Source organism: Sebastes fasciatus, chromosome 7, assembly GCF_043250625.1.
Source record: "Sebastes fasciatus isolate fSebFas1 chromosome 7, fSebFas1.pri, whole genome shotgun sequence".
In the NCBI taxonomy this organism is placed as follows: domain Eukaryota; kingdom Metazoa; phylum Chordata; class Actinopteri; order Perciformes; family Sebastidae; genus Sebastes; species Sebastes fasciatus.
In genome coordinates, this window is record NC_133801.1 from 14592621 (window position 1) to 14607070 (window position 14450).

Consider the following 14450-nt stretch of genomic DNA (forward strand, 5'->3'; position numbering starts at 1 on the left):
TTCTCGTAAATTTATGACTTTATTCTCGTAAACTTCTGACTTTTTTTCACCTAGAGTTATGACTTTATTCTCGTAACATTCCGACTTTTTTCTCGTAAAGTTATGACTTTATTCTCGTAACATTCCGACTTTTTTCTCGTAGATTTATGACTTTATTCTCGTAATATTATGACTTTTTTCACCTAAAGTAATGACTTTATTCTCGTAATATTATGACTTTTTTCTCGTAAATTTATGGCTTTATTCTCGTAAACTTCTGACTTTTTTTCACCTAAAGTTATGACTTTATTCTCGTAACATTACGACTTTTTTCTCGTAAAGTTATGACTTTATTCTCGTAACATTCCGACTTTTTTCTCGTAGATTTATGACTTTATTCTCGTAATATTACGACTTTTTTCACCTAAAGTAATGACTTTATTCTCGTAACATTACGACTTTTTTCTCGTAAATTTATGACTTTATTCTCGTAAACTTCTGCCTTTTTTTCTCCTAAAGTTATGACTTTATTCTCGTAATATTACGACTTTTTTTCTCATAATATTCTGACTTTATCCTCGAAATCTCAGATTTCTTTTATTATTATTTTTGCCTAAAATGTGTCTCTTTTGATAGTAAAGGTTGCTGACCCCAGTCCTAGGCCATGGTGTATTGTATTGTACTGTATTGTATTGTATTGTATTATAATGTATTGTACTGTATTGTATTGTATTGTATTGTATTGTATTGTATTGTATTGTACTGTATTGTATTGTATTGTATTGTATTGTATTGTACTGTATTGTATTGTATTGTACTGTATTGTACTGTATTGTATTGTATTGTATTGTCTCTCTCTCACCAGTAGGTGGCGGTGTGGTGAGGTATCCGTGAGTAGCAGCAGCTCTGAACAGGAAGCAGAAGAAGAAGGTCTGAATAAGGGAAGTGTGTCGCAGAGTGTTTCATCTCTACATTCTGCTGCGCTGCGTCGATGTCAACCAGGGTTTTTATCAGCTAATCACGAGAAAACAACACTTCATTGTATTTTTAACCACACATACAACGTCACAGAATGGCCACTGGTAAGTCTAGCATGTTATTTATTATATACAGATAGTAGATAGTGGGTAAAATACGTATAATAATAGCATTTTGAGCTAAAGTAGCGGCTAACCGCGAGGCCGAGAAGAAGGAACGGCTCCGTCTAACTCCTGGAGCGTGGCTCGTCTTTGTTTATACCGATGCTTTTGATTCTCTAAAGAACTAGAAACCTTTTAAAATACTCACACAAATGTTGTTTTAGAACAAGCAATATTTATATTCAACCCATGTGGTTTAAATGAATCTGCCCCAGAGGATGGACTGTATTTATAAATCTATGTTAGGTTGTTTCAGGATTTAGCCAGAGCCCGAGACCACACTGACCGCCATTTTTCTTGTTACTGGAGTGGCGTGGTGACATCTGGGCCTGCTGTCGACTTCACATTACTTTATCACGTTTTATCTTTATTTCAACGCTTTGCTCCTACTGCTGGTATGGTATACTTGTTTTTTTGCTGATAGGTGAGATAAATGTGCTATTTTATTAATATACTGTTTATTCTTTGATCTGTAAGTAGTTTGTTTCATTTTGTCATTGTTTTAATTAGCTCCTTTTATTTATTAATCTTTGTATTAATTCCCTTATTTATTTACTCTTCTGTTTAATTTTCCTTTTTATTTATTTAAGATTTTTTTTTTAATACATTTTTAAATTAATTAATTTATTTTTGCATTTCTTTATTCTCTATTATATATATATATTATATATATATATATATATTTTTTTATATTTCTTTTTAAATTGTATTTATTTGTATGCTCTGACCTCATGACACACATTGAGAAACAGCCCCCTCATTGGCATAATGAGGCAGAAATGCATAAAGAAATGAGAAAAAAAGATGCATAAAGGAAAGAATACAGAAATAAATTCGTACATTTTAATAAGTTTGGGGAAACAAATAAGGGGTGAAATGTATAAATAAGTAAACAAACCTCCATGTACATAGACAGCTTATAGAAAGGCGTGCAGCTAACTTAGCTGTTCCTACTTTTTCTGTCTTCAAACTGCATAATCTGTTTAGTCAATTTGATATTTTACACATTTTTTTTTAGAAAAAAAGTTCTTGAATGAAAGACTTTATTTTGAATATAAAAATAAATAAAAACAGATACAAAATAATAACAAACAAAACAAGAGTAATAGTGTCCAAAAAGGAGTAGGTAGAAGTAAAACTTATAATTCCCAACCCCTTTCTCACTTTTGCTCTAATAACTAAATTCTTTGTATTAATGTTAAACTATTGTTTTATTCCTCTTTCAGATTCAGGCTACGGTGGCTCACAAAGGTAAATGCACAAACAAAACAAGCCTCACATTAATCTCCTATATAAACTGGGGGGCGGGGGGAGTTCAGAAACTTGCCAAACAATGTGCCTTACCTATTTGTCTTAATCAGAATGACATTAAACATGATAATTGAGAACAATTAGATGAAACAATGAAGTACTGTGTGACCCATTAAAAGTGGTTTCTCCATTGGATACATAAGAATTAAAGAAAGCTTGAGGTAACAGCTCAACAAACATAGCAATGCATTTGTCAACAACACAACACTCTAAGCTCAGGTTTGTCATTATTACACTCACAGTAAAGCATTAAGGGAAGTAAACTGGGGGGGGGGGGGAGTTTGGAAACTTGTGTTTGTTGGATTATTTCTCTGTTGTTCCAATGCTAATTGACTTTGTATTTTACATCGTTGGAAAGCCTGTTTATTCACCTTCACAATGATGGCCAACTTGTAAGGATCATGCATTTGTGGGATGAGCAGCACAGCTGATTATGTGGGTAGTTTTCTTGGGTGCTACCCACATAATCAGTTGTGCTGCTCATCCCACAAATGCATGATCCTTACAAGTTGGACATCATTGTGAAGGTAAATAAACAGGCTTTCAAACCATGTAAAATACAATGCCAATTAGCATTGTAACAACAGAAATAATCGACCAAACACAAGTTTCCGAAATGTTTCCCCCCAGTTTATGTAATGTTATAGATTAACTGTTGTAAACATTATTATTATTATTCAAAGCATGCTTTACATGTAACCACGGAGAGACACACACAAAGTGAGTTTTTGTATGCAACAGAAAACGGAAGTTAACTGCTTCTATCATGTGTTTTTGTAGCTATGGGTCATATGGCGGCCAGCAGAGTGGACAGGTAAGACATTTTACACCAAGTTACTATCAGTCTGTTAGCTGTAACAGTTTTTAAATCAGTTTTTACTTTTTGATTATACTCTGTCTAACTGTGCTTCCTGATTGACAGGGTTATGGACAAGGAAATGGCAGTGGCTCTTATGGGGGACAGGGTTACGCCGGCTATGGACAGCAAGGCGCAGCATCACAAGGTATCTATAGCGCCTTTCAGAAACCCAAGTACGCTTTACAAAGGGGGCACACAAAATCATACTAATAAATAACACGGAGGAGAAACTATAGCTAAGTAATTAATGAGAGTGACGTGTAGGAAGAGTCAGCTGAGATCATAGGCCTTGATGAACAGGTGCTGCTTGAGGTGTTTTTTGAAAGTATCCAGGGATGAAGCATTTCTTATTTCAGGAGGGAGAGAGGGCGCAGGCCGTGACGCTGAAGGCTCTGTCGCCTAATGTTCTCAGCCGGGTGTGGGAGGTGGAGAGCAGACCAGGGTCAGAGGATCGTAGTTTCCGGGATGGAGTGTAGGGGTGTAGAAGGTCGTTTAGGTACTGATGGGCAAGGGCCCATGATGCCTTGCGTGAATTGTGTCCGTATTCCGGCGCGTCATGTCACTGAATCGTTTTCCAGCAACGCTAATTGTCTCTCCTAGAGCGACCTGTATAAAAAAATCTAGTAAAACGTGTGAACACCACCTATTATTATTATTATTATTATTATTATTATTATTATAGCTCACCTGAAGAAGTGGCCTCAGATAACCTACACTAGCATATTTAGCTAATTTATTGACTCCGTTGATACAGACGGTGAAACGATCAACAATGTGAAAAGCTCTGACGCAGATCAGGACTTCTACAGTAACAAAGGTTTGTTTTTATCCTACACAGGTAACCGTACTTAAACTATTTGTAGTGTAATGCTGCCATGCACTCCGTGCCATGAACTGCCTTACATTTTAAACTACAGAAAATAGGGAAAGTAACTGGCTGTCATTAAACCAACGCTACAATGATGTGTCCTCCCTACACATCAAATCATAGCTGATGTTCTCCTGGCACTGCTGTCAGTCCTTTTAAGGACCTGACATCGCTTCTACGCTGCTCTTTCGTAGCCCGACTAACGTACACTAACTATATTCTGTACACTAACGATGTTCCGTACAGATACAGTTTTTCTGCCGATCGCTGAATAAATATTTCCGGATCGTGCATAACATTTATAGGCGTGTCATCGTCAGTTCCCCCTCTTTCATTCCCGACCAAGCAAGAGACCTCCACCATTTGGTCCAAACGACATCAGTCAAAGTGTAGACTGTCTAATAGATAATCCCCTGGAGAATGAGCACACAAACAAGCTTGTCTGTCTCTTAACAACAGAGGAGTGCTGACGGGCATAAAGTGTACGGAACACCTTACCACAGCTCCGCAAGGACATTTTAGAAAATGCCAATTTAACGTTCGTTAAATATCTGTGAAAAATAAAGCGGGATTTTGTAAAATGAAGGTGAATTACTTTTCAAAAGAAGCGCCTTTGGTGGTTAGCCACTATGGTTAGCCTATGGGACTAACTAGCGTACTGCTACTTCTGATACCTCATGGGAAGTTAAAGACATAATCATTTTTACAGTAACACCCCTGAGAATAAGGTGGATAGTATATGTGTATTTAAGATAATAGCAATGATTGGTGCATTGCACTGATGCCTTCTTAATTGCTTACATTGTCAATATTTATTAGGCCAACCAACCTATGAGATTGCCTCCAAAAGGGGAGGTGTTCAGTTAAATGACAGTCACTCGTGTATCCAGTATGAAGTCACTTGAAGATATTGTGGCTTAGAATACTTGCTTTAGCCATATTGGTTCTCAACCAGGGATCTGGGTCCCCAGAAAAATGGGGAATAGTTTATTTTAGATATTTTAATTCACTATAGAAGTGAGCCCAATTTGAGTAAGAATAACAAGAGTGACTAGTCTGATCATAGCTTTCACTTCCTCCATGGTTATCTCCTCAAATGTAGTTGACAACTAGAGAATTCTGGTCTTACTCGTATCTAACAACCAAACTCTTATCAAATGGGTGTCTATGACCTAATGTGTATGAAATTAGGGGTCTTTGACACTAAAAAGGTTGAGAACCACTACCATAGAAAAGTCACAGAAGAATTCAAGATGCTTTTTTGTTTTGTTGTTTAGTAACATATTTGATTCACTTTATTGCATGCAACAATGCTTTGTTTTGAAAGAAATTAGATTTTTCTCAATTTTGTGAATTTTCTCTTTGACAGATGGTTATGGCCAGTCTCAGCCACAGAGCACTGATAGTTACGGACAAGCGCCAACTGGGTAAGGCACCAATATTGCATTGTTCAGGGACTTTATTAATTTGTATCAGTACTGTGATTTTTCTGGGGCGCGTGATTCTCACTGACATTCTTTGCCCCATAATGGCTTATTAATATCAAGATGTAAAATATTCTAAAACATTATAACATACCAGAATCGGAGCATTATTAAACAACATAATACAAAACTATACAGCATATTGTAACACATTTGATAAACCCAGAGGCAAAATTGTATTTGTAGAAAACTGAAATGCAAGTCATGTAAACCAGCAAATCAATTATGCAATATAGTTTTAATTTGACTAATGATTAATATTGTCATTTACAGCTCCACTTCATGGTTGACAACTGCTTTTTTTAACTCCCTGATGATGAAAGATGAAAACAACTCATTAATAGATTCAATTATTTGGTATCTCTGTTGTGCTAACTGTAACTCTTTGCTAAAACTACTTCAAGGTATGGCGACAAGACAACAACATCGTCGTCGTCGTCTTATGGGCAGCAAGGTTCCTATGGTAGCCAGGGTCAAGGAGGAAACAGCTATGGTCAGCAAAGCTCCTATGGTAGCCAGGGGCAAGGCGGTGGTGGTAGTGGCGGCGACAGCAGTCGCGGCGGCAGCGGTGGCGGCACTGCTGGTGGCGGCAGTGCTGGTGGCGGCGGCGGCAGCAGCTATGGAAGATGGAGTGACGGTACAGATAACTGGCTTTTTAAATAATATAGACTACATGTGTGTTCTGTAAGTACTTATGAATGAGACACAAATGTGCTGTCTCATAAGTCAGGTTGCGTAGTTGCTCAATGAATCTTTCTGAAAACCAGGTGAAAGCGGTGGTCAGGGTGGGAGGTTTGGACGTGACCAAGGAGACCGTTCCGAAGGCGGAGGTGGCTTCAGAGGCCGAGGCCGTGGTGGCGGCGAGGGCGGTGGCTATGACCGTGGCGGTTTTGACCGCAGTGGCAGTGGTGGATATGACCGCAGTGCTGGATACGACCGTGGCGGAAGGGGTGGAGATCCTGGTATGGGGTAAGTTGCATAGTGCCACTACCCCCAAGGTACCTCTATACACTGTGAAATATGAGACATGACTTGTTGTCACTCAACACATCATCACTCATCAACTACAAACCACCCACATAGATGATTTTCACCAACCATCTGCTTTGTGCTCCAGATCTCAAAACTCTGGTATTTCTTTTTTTTTTTTCTTTTTTTTCTCCCAAAACTGGATTCATCCAAAGTTGTTCACACAGGTAATATTCACCAACCCTCTGCATTGTGCTCCAGGTGCCTGAACCGTACGATTTTTTCCCCCCCGAAATCGGATTCACCTGAAGTTTTTATACAGGAAACATGCTGGTGTCAAATCCACATTGCTGTTAAGATCAAATGATCGGTAAACAGGCATAAGTGGTGGTTGATTAAAGGTTAGAGATGAATGTTTGGCCCACTGAGGATCTACTCGTTATCATTGGGGTCTTAAGTAAATGAATGGAGACTGAACATGTCTGCACAAATAGGGTTGCAAAGGGTCTGACAATTTCCAAGGGAAATTAAGCTTGGAAATTTGGGAATTTTTCCACAATTTCAATATAAAATTATACCTTTCTCTTATTATTATTATTATTATTGAACTAATTTAGTGGAGAAATGCACATACAAAAATACTAGCTCTTATGGCATGTGTTGCCTGTTAAACTGAAGTATAATCATGAACTGCATTCAGCAGCGCACTCTCTATCACATGTACAGATAATTGGCATTCCATTAAATAAGAATTAACCCTTTGGCTCAGACAGTGCAGTAGTGTGGGCTGCACATGTGATTGGAGAATGCACTGTGCATGCAGAGGACTACATGCTTTTATGTAAGTTTTGATTATGTTAATGGAGTGACTATATATTTTATACTTTCATACGTCAGTTAACCAGCAGATAGTAGCCCAAAGTACACAGTTTATAACTTAACACACGGAATGAGAGAGTTGGCATTTGACAAATTCATGGATTTATTTGGTGCATTAATGAATTGTCTGCTTATGCTATGGCAAAAGGTTAGCTTCTATCTGCATATGACAGTGTATATATAGCCTGAACAGATAACCCCTGTTTACATTTTATTTCCCATTAATTCCCATGGAAGGTTTCCACTTAGAATTTTCCTGGGATTTTGCAACCCTTGGCACCACAGACCCGGTTGCGCAACCATATTATCCCAGACATTTGGACGGTTTTGTCCATTCTGCAACAGAACGTCGACAGTTTTATATCAGCCAGGAGGACAGACCATGTGTCATTTTTTAGAGGCTGTATAGTATTGGGAGAGAAATGAAGAGCTCTACTCAACCAGATGTTTCTGTAAGGAGAACAACACTGCAGCACATCATTCATTAAGTGCTTTCTTACACATGGAAATCTTGTGCTCCACACTGAGATGCATACTATGACTCTGTGGCTTTACCCTTTTTAGGAGCTGAAAAAAGTAGCACTTCTCAGTTTTGAAGAGATTCTAGCTAAGGTGCCCGTCTGCTCATGTGTTTGAGGAGTGGAGAAAAATATGCATTGTAATTATTTTGAGACCGACTTTTGTACGACCTAAAAACTTCACATGTTGGTCCACTAGGTCATTGTGGAGGCGACTGGCACAACAATGTGTTATTTGTTCTACCAGTGAAAGCCCTTTTTAATTCAGGCAAGAGCTTTTCTGTCAAATTTGACCTTGATCCAGAGAGGATTTTTTTTTTTTGTGCTTTCATATTTTTATCAAAGTTTAAATCTCCAGCAGCCATACTTTTTCAATTGCCAGAAATTCAATTTTGGTGTTTCTTGTGCTCCGAGTACCACATGTTAGTTTTTGAACAATGGAAACTCCACTGAAACGATGCCCTTAGACCTGGAGCCACATCTTCAGCTGCTTCACATTCAAACAGGTTTCATTCAAGTGTTGTATATTTGACAATGGCGAACATGTGTGCTGTGTTAACATGGATCTACATTTTATACTACAGGTGTTCAGAGTGACTGAACTAAAACTTGGACCTCAGTTAAAGGATCTCATTAACGCACTCAGTGGAAGATTGCTTATCAGTTGCTACACCCCTTCACACCAATTCGGCTTCTCATTTAAAAAATTCAGCTGGTTTACCGGCTCTTAGTATCCAATCTGGTCATGTAAAAAGTACCAAATTCATTGTAAATGGTGACCGAGATGTGATGATGTCTTCACTCGTCTACCTGATTGTTCAGTCAGAGCTGCCTAGTCGTCTGTTCATTGATCTCTAATGTCAAAGACTAACGTATTCCTCGTGTGAGACATTTCCACCATAGTCGCACACCCTGGCAGGAGTGCATACTGATGGGGATGTAGGGGAGCTTTGAGCTCTCAGTTGGGACAAAGGAAAAGCCATCATATCTCCAATTTTTCCTCTGCAGAGGTGGTGACCGTGGTGGCTACAAAAATTACGGTGGTAAGTGACGAGCATCAGAACTGTGTCGGTGGGGGAGGAAAGAACTTGAGTTAGAAAAAAGAAAAGAGGGGGATTTAAAAAAAAAAAAATTGGTGAATGCCACCATTTTCATGTCCAGATCCCAAAGGGACTCCACCTATTATTCTTAGCAGGGTTTCTCTTAGATGACTTCAGATATGGTAAAGAACATGGAGCCTGAGTTGTAAAGTTATGGTATTGTTGCATGAAGACGAGGGCTGATTGTAAATGACATGAGGTGCTCCCAGGACGAAAAAGGAAAACTTTCTAAAACTGGAGACTTTTTTGGTTGTTTTCATTTCTGGTGTAAGCTCAAAAAAACCAGAACACTTCTGTTCTTGTTGCACGTTGTTGGTATGTGATGCAACGGTATGAAAACACCCATCAGAGAGCTGTAAACATGGACATTTGTTTAATTTTTTTTATCATTATGCATTGATAGGGATGAAGTTTATAATTATTTGTGTGAAACAGTGCAACGGTTTTTAAGTTTCCCTGCTCAAGTGTTCTCCTCCACCCTCTCCTCTGTTTTACAGGCTCTCGAGACTTCGACTCAAGGGATGAACCAGGTAAGACTCTATTTGAACGTTACCTAATTAAATAACCAGAGTTTGTACTGATCAATGGGCTCTAATTCAAAATCAGTCCAGTCACTGTAATCTGATATTAGAGCGTCAATATCACAAATTATATTTTCAGTTGTAATGAGTTGGATCATAACTTCAGGAACTTCAAGGATTTAGCAAAAATGTTCAAGTTAATGAGATATGGTTTGTTATAAACTGTAAATGGATATTCTCAAAGTTCCTGATTGTTTCTGCAAATGTATATATTATGAAAAAGCAATGAGTTGCCATGGTTTCCCATATGGATATGATTATTTGTGATATCCTACAATACACTTCATTCTCACACTTCACACTATTTTATTTTTGTTAGATGTCCAATATAATCATTGCTTGCATTTTTTTATCTCTTCCACAGCTGGTGAGCAGGACAACTCTGACAACAACACCATTTTTGTTCAGGGACTGGCAGAAGAAGCCACAGTTCAGGAAATCGGTGACTACTTCAAGCAAATTGGCATCATCAAGGTACTGAGTTAGACTCTTGGCACATTCTCACTCCATTTACACAGCAACATGCATCTTAATGACGTTGGAGACTTGATTAAACAGCCAATGTTTCTACCGCTACTTTCTAAATTTATCTCTAGTTTGTTACTTTAATGTGACATTTAGGGCTGGGCAATATGGCTTATAAATAGTATCTCAATATTTTTAGGCTATATCGCGATATACGATATATAATGGACCTATAACTGATAAATTGAGAATTATAAAATTGAAAGGTGTTTCTATTTTAACCGGCACAGCTTTTCTAGTCTTTGCAGCCCAGAAACTCACAGACCAATTATTTACATTGTAAATATTATCACGTGATGCTACTCAGACAATCAAATCTATGCTGAGTGAGATACACACACGGGAGAGACGAGACAACAGAAGACAGAGCTTTTTATCCAGAATGGACAGACTCTTACATGTTCATTCTTCCAACGGGCAGTTTAAAAACAGTATGTCCCATGTGCAGAGACCGTGGCGATTATTAAAAAAGCGGTAATGTCTTTTTCATGGTTGAGGCAGGCATCTTCATCACCGTTTCCAACCTCAACAGGTATAAACTCGCTTCGGCACTTCACTTCTTCAACTCTCTCCAGGCTCTTTCCCTGTTCCCTGCTTCACTCTAGATACAAACACACACGCCCCATACGCACATTCATGCTTATACGCCACACACACACACACTCGCCCAGGAGAGAGGGAGAGCGCCATGGGAGAAGTGAAACGCCAAAGCGAGTCTCATGCCGGTGACTTAAAAAAATTACAATATTTACACTCGGTGTTGCCGATATAGTAATTTACTACATCCCACGTAGAACAAGCCAGAATACATTGAGTATATTCAATATATCGCCCACCCCTAGGTACATTAGTATTTTTGGAGCAAATCAATGTCACAAAAAGTCTTCATAAAAATTAGGTACTCGATACATCTTCCCTGCATCAGATTGTTGTAGCTCTTTATCCTTTGAACCAGTAGCATTAAGATTTTGTTGAGCGTTAACCTCTTCCTGTGAATACCTGCCACCTAGCCCAAGCAGGTGTAGAAATGATAAATGCAAACCGTAAGCACTGAGAATCCGGTCTTCAATTTTTGTGCTTTTAGGTAAACAAGAAGACTGCCCAGCTAATGATCAACATCTACACTGACAAGGCCACCGGTCAGCCAAAGGGAGAGTGTACAGTGTCATTTGATGACCCGCCCTCTGCCAAAGCTGCTATTGACTGGTTTGATGGTAAGCGCACTGGCGTATTTTTCAATTTCTCTAATCATGCACTCGTATCATTCAGGGTCCCTCTGACTGATTATGTTTCATTGCAGGCAAGGAGTTCAACGGCAAACCCATCAAAGTATCATTTGCCACCCGCAGAGCTGAGTTCACACAGAGAGGAGGAGCAGCAGGAGGAGCAGGAGGAGCAGGAGGAGCAGGGGGAGGAGCAGGAGGTGGTGGAAGAGGGGGACGAGGAGGAGGTAGGTGTTGAACCAGCTGTCTCAGGGCTCATATAGCAGTCAAATATCTTAAAGATTGAAGTTCTTGTTAGTGTGGCTGCTTCTGAAGTTTTTGACTAATTGTCCGTCGCTTTCAGGTTTCAGAGGTCGTGGCGGTGGAGGAGGAGGCGGAGGAGGACCCAACTTTGACATTAAAGGAGGAGACTGGCCCTGTCCCAACAGGTTTGTTTGCTTTTTATGTAAATGCTTATTAATATACAGCAGAAGGGACTCACTTGGCCTCATTGGTGCGTTTTTTAATGTATAATATATCCATTTGATTTGTCCTCAGCTCTTGTGGCAACATGAATTTTGCACGGCGGCACGAGTGTAACAAGTGTGGCGCTCCGAAACCAGGAGATGGAGGATTCGGAGGTGGAGGTGAGTGCTTTTAACCCTTTGAACTCTGCAATAGAGATGGTCTGCCAGTGCCTGCATTGGTGTTCATCCTTACTGTGAAGTCTTTTCCCAAAATGTTACTAAATAAACACACAAGACATAAAGATCTTAAATATTTCTTAACTCTCAATAAGTTATTTGAACTAAACACATTTTTTAGTTTTGGAGATCTGCTCATTTTAACGAGCAGATCGAGTGCAAAGGCGGCTGGATAGTTTCGTATGTTCTGCATGTAACGCGACTTAAAGACGTCATCATGAGCGTACAACGTGATGACATGAAAGACGGAAGCCTTAGCTTTCTGCTGCAAAAAGAATGAATGCTTTAGCTATTATGTTTTTTATTTTGGATCGATTTTAAACAGGATCGTGCAATTTCCCGTGGGAAATCAGTTTTTTTTTTTTTTTAAAGGGTTAATTTAATTTCAATACTGAAGAAAATTGTTGTATCAACAGCATGTCTGTCCAGTGCCTGTTGTCTGACATAATATTTGTGACTGTGTTTGCAGACCGTGGAGGCAGAGGTGGTTATGGCGGTGACCGAGGCGGTGGCTTCAGAGGTCGTGGTGGAGGTTTCCGTGGTGGAGACCGTGGAGGAGACCGTGGGGGAGACCGTGGAGGCTACGGCGGAGGTGGCGGATTCGGAGGGGGTTACAAAATGGGAGGAAGGTTGGTTAAATCCTTTTTTTGGGGGGGGTTTTCACATTGTGTACATTTGACATGTAAGCTGACCTTCTGCAAGAGGATATCTTTGCTGATGTAGTTTGATCATGTGACCACAATGGGGCGCAGCCTGCCTGAGATTAGTCAACAAATGACTAAAGATGTGCTCTGTCCCAGTTTCACACTACATACTAACTGGATACCATAGTGTGCTATACACCAATCTTTATATTATACTGTATACTCTCAGGAAAGGATATAATACTTGATTACTTGTCAACTATTAAATTAATCGCCAACTATTTTAATGATTAATCGGTTCGAGTCATTTTTTAAGAGTAAAATTCTGATTCCAGCTTCTTAAATGTGAATATTTTCTGGTTTCTTTACTTCTCTATGACAGTAAACTGAATATCTTTGAGTTGTGGACAAAACGAGACATTTGAAGACATCATCTTGGGCTTTGGGAAACGCTGATTGACATTTTTCACCATTTTCTGACATTTCATAGACCAAATAAGTAATCGAGAAAGAAATCGAAAATGAAAATAATCGCTAGTTGCAGCCCTACATCAAAACACCACTGCCTTTTTAAACTCGGAAGAGACGGTAACATCTTTTTCTGTGACGGTTACATTTTTATTTTCTGGCTTTGAAGAGGAATAGTGTTCAACAGCACTTAAATCAAGTTAATTTAAAAGTGTGTACTTAATTTTGTCACTTTCCCAAATTGGGTATTCAGTCCATCCTGACACCAAGACTCTTAAACCAAAGAGCCATTTTAACTCCCTGCTCATTAAGAATCCAAGTGTGTCTAAATATTCATGGTACACCCTTCACTCAATATTTTGGTGTCCTTCGAGGGTCTCGGCTATTTGCAAATTGATATATTGCTGCTCAGTGAAGGTGAAGTGCTGCGTTAATCGAGGGGTTGTTGGAGGAAGGACGGTCTGCTTTTTATTGAAAGCAAATCCATTTACAAATTTAAAAGGTGAATGAGGACTCACTCTCATATCTGTCGTTCAGACGATGGCGGTTAATTCAATGACAAAGGGGGATGTTGCTAGCTGGTAACCGACATATTTTGTCTCTTCTTTGCAGAGGTGACCGTAGAGACGACAGAAGAGAGCGGCCATACTAAGTGTTGAGCAGACGGAAACCATCTCAGCCCACGAGTTCGCCATGGAGGGGAGGGTTTAGTTTGGGAAAACTGAGGGGGGGGAAAGGACCGGGATCAGACGTTCTGATTTGTGCACCTTTTTTTTGTAGCCAGTGCATCCTAACTATTACTGCTCGTCTGAGCGAGGGACGGGTGTGTTGAGCTACTGTAAAGGGACTCTGGGGCTGATTGGCATGCTGTCAAATGTTTTGGTTTTTTTTTTCTCTGCTTTTTTGTTTTGGTTTTATTTCTTTGTACATCTTTTTAATTTCCTCTCAGATTCTAGTTGCAGATGTTTTTGTGAGGTAGACTTCGTATCATTGTTTTGTATGAACGGATTAAGTGTTTTACTTGGGTTCTTTTTTTTCAAAATATTAAAAAACTGTGATCTTTTCTCTTTGTGCTTTGTGTGAGTTTATACCCCATTATCTGCAAATACTATTTTTATACAGCCAGACATTTAAAGGGACTGTTTGTAACTCTTTAAGCGTATAAATCTACCAGGTCGGTTTCCAATGCCCGCTCGCGTGTGGCTACACTGTTCAGACTC

The 14450-nt window shown here is 39.2% G+C and overlaps 1 protein-coding gene across 4 annotated transcripts; it reads left to right on the forward strand.

Moving 5' to 3' along the window:
* The first annotated feature begins 899 nt into the window (after positions 1 to 899).
* Positions 900 to 14293, forward strand: taf15 (TAF15 RNA polymerase II, TATA box binding protein (TBP)-associated factor). Of its 4 annotated transcripts, none has more exons than XM_074641800.1 (18): positions 901 to 1061; positions 2345 to 2369; positions 3210 to 3243; positions 3352 to 3433; positions 4043 to 4105; positions 5526 to 5583; positions 6045 to 6196; positions 6245 to 6277; positions 6408 to 6609; positions 9015 to 9049; positions 9604 to 9636; positions 10052 to 10161; positions 11297 to 11426; positions 11513 to 11662; positions 11779 to 11863; positions 11973 to 12061; positions 12588 to 12747; positions 13843 to 14293. In XM_074641800.1, exons 1-18 carry the CDS (start codon positions 1052 to 1054, stop codon positions 13880 to 13882), a joined length of 1491 nt encoding a protein of 496 aa, XP_074497901.1. In that variant the 5' UTR covers positions 901 to 1051; the 3' UTR covers positions 13883 to 14293. The 4 variants fall into 4 exon arrangements, with proteins under 4 accessions (XP_074497903.1, XP_074497901.1, XP_074497904.1 ...); XM_074641803.1 differs by having other exon boundaries at positions 11513 to 11638; XM_074641801.1 differs by having other exon boundaries at positions 902 to 1061; positions 11973 to 12057; positions 12587 to 12747.
* The last annotated feature ends 157 nt before the right edge of the window (positions 14294 to 14450 follow it).

Bases quoted from the DNA above. Each gene is read 5' to 3' on its own strand.
- taf15 (XM_074641800.1), top strand. The intron at 2,370-3,209 runs GTAAATGCACAA...GTGTTTTTGTAG, and splicing joins GGCTACGGTGGCTCACAAAG to CTATGGGTCATATGGCGGCC. The intron at 5,584-6,044 runs GTAAGGCACCAA...AACTACTTCAAG, and splicing joins TACGGACAAGCGCCAACTGG to GTATGGCGACAAGACAACAA.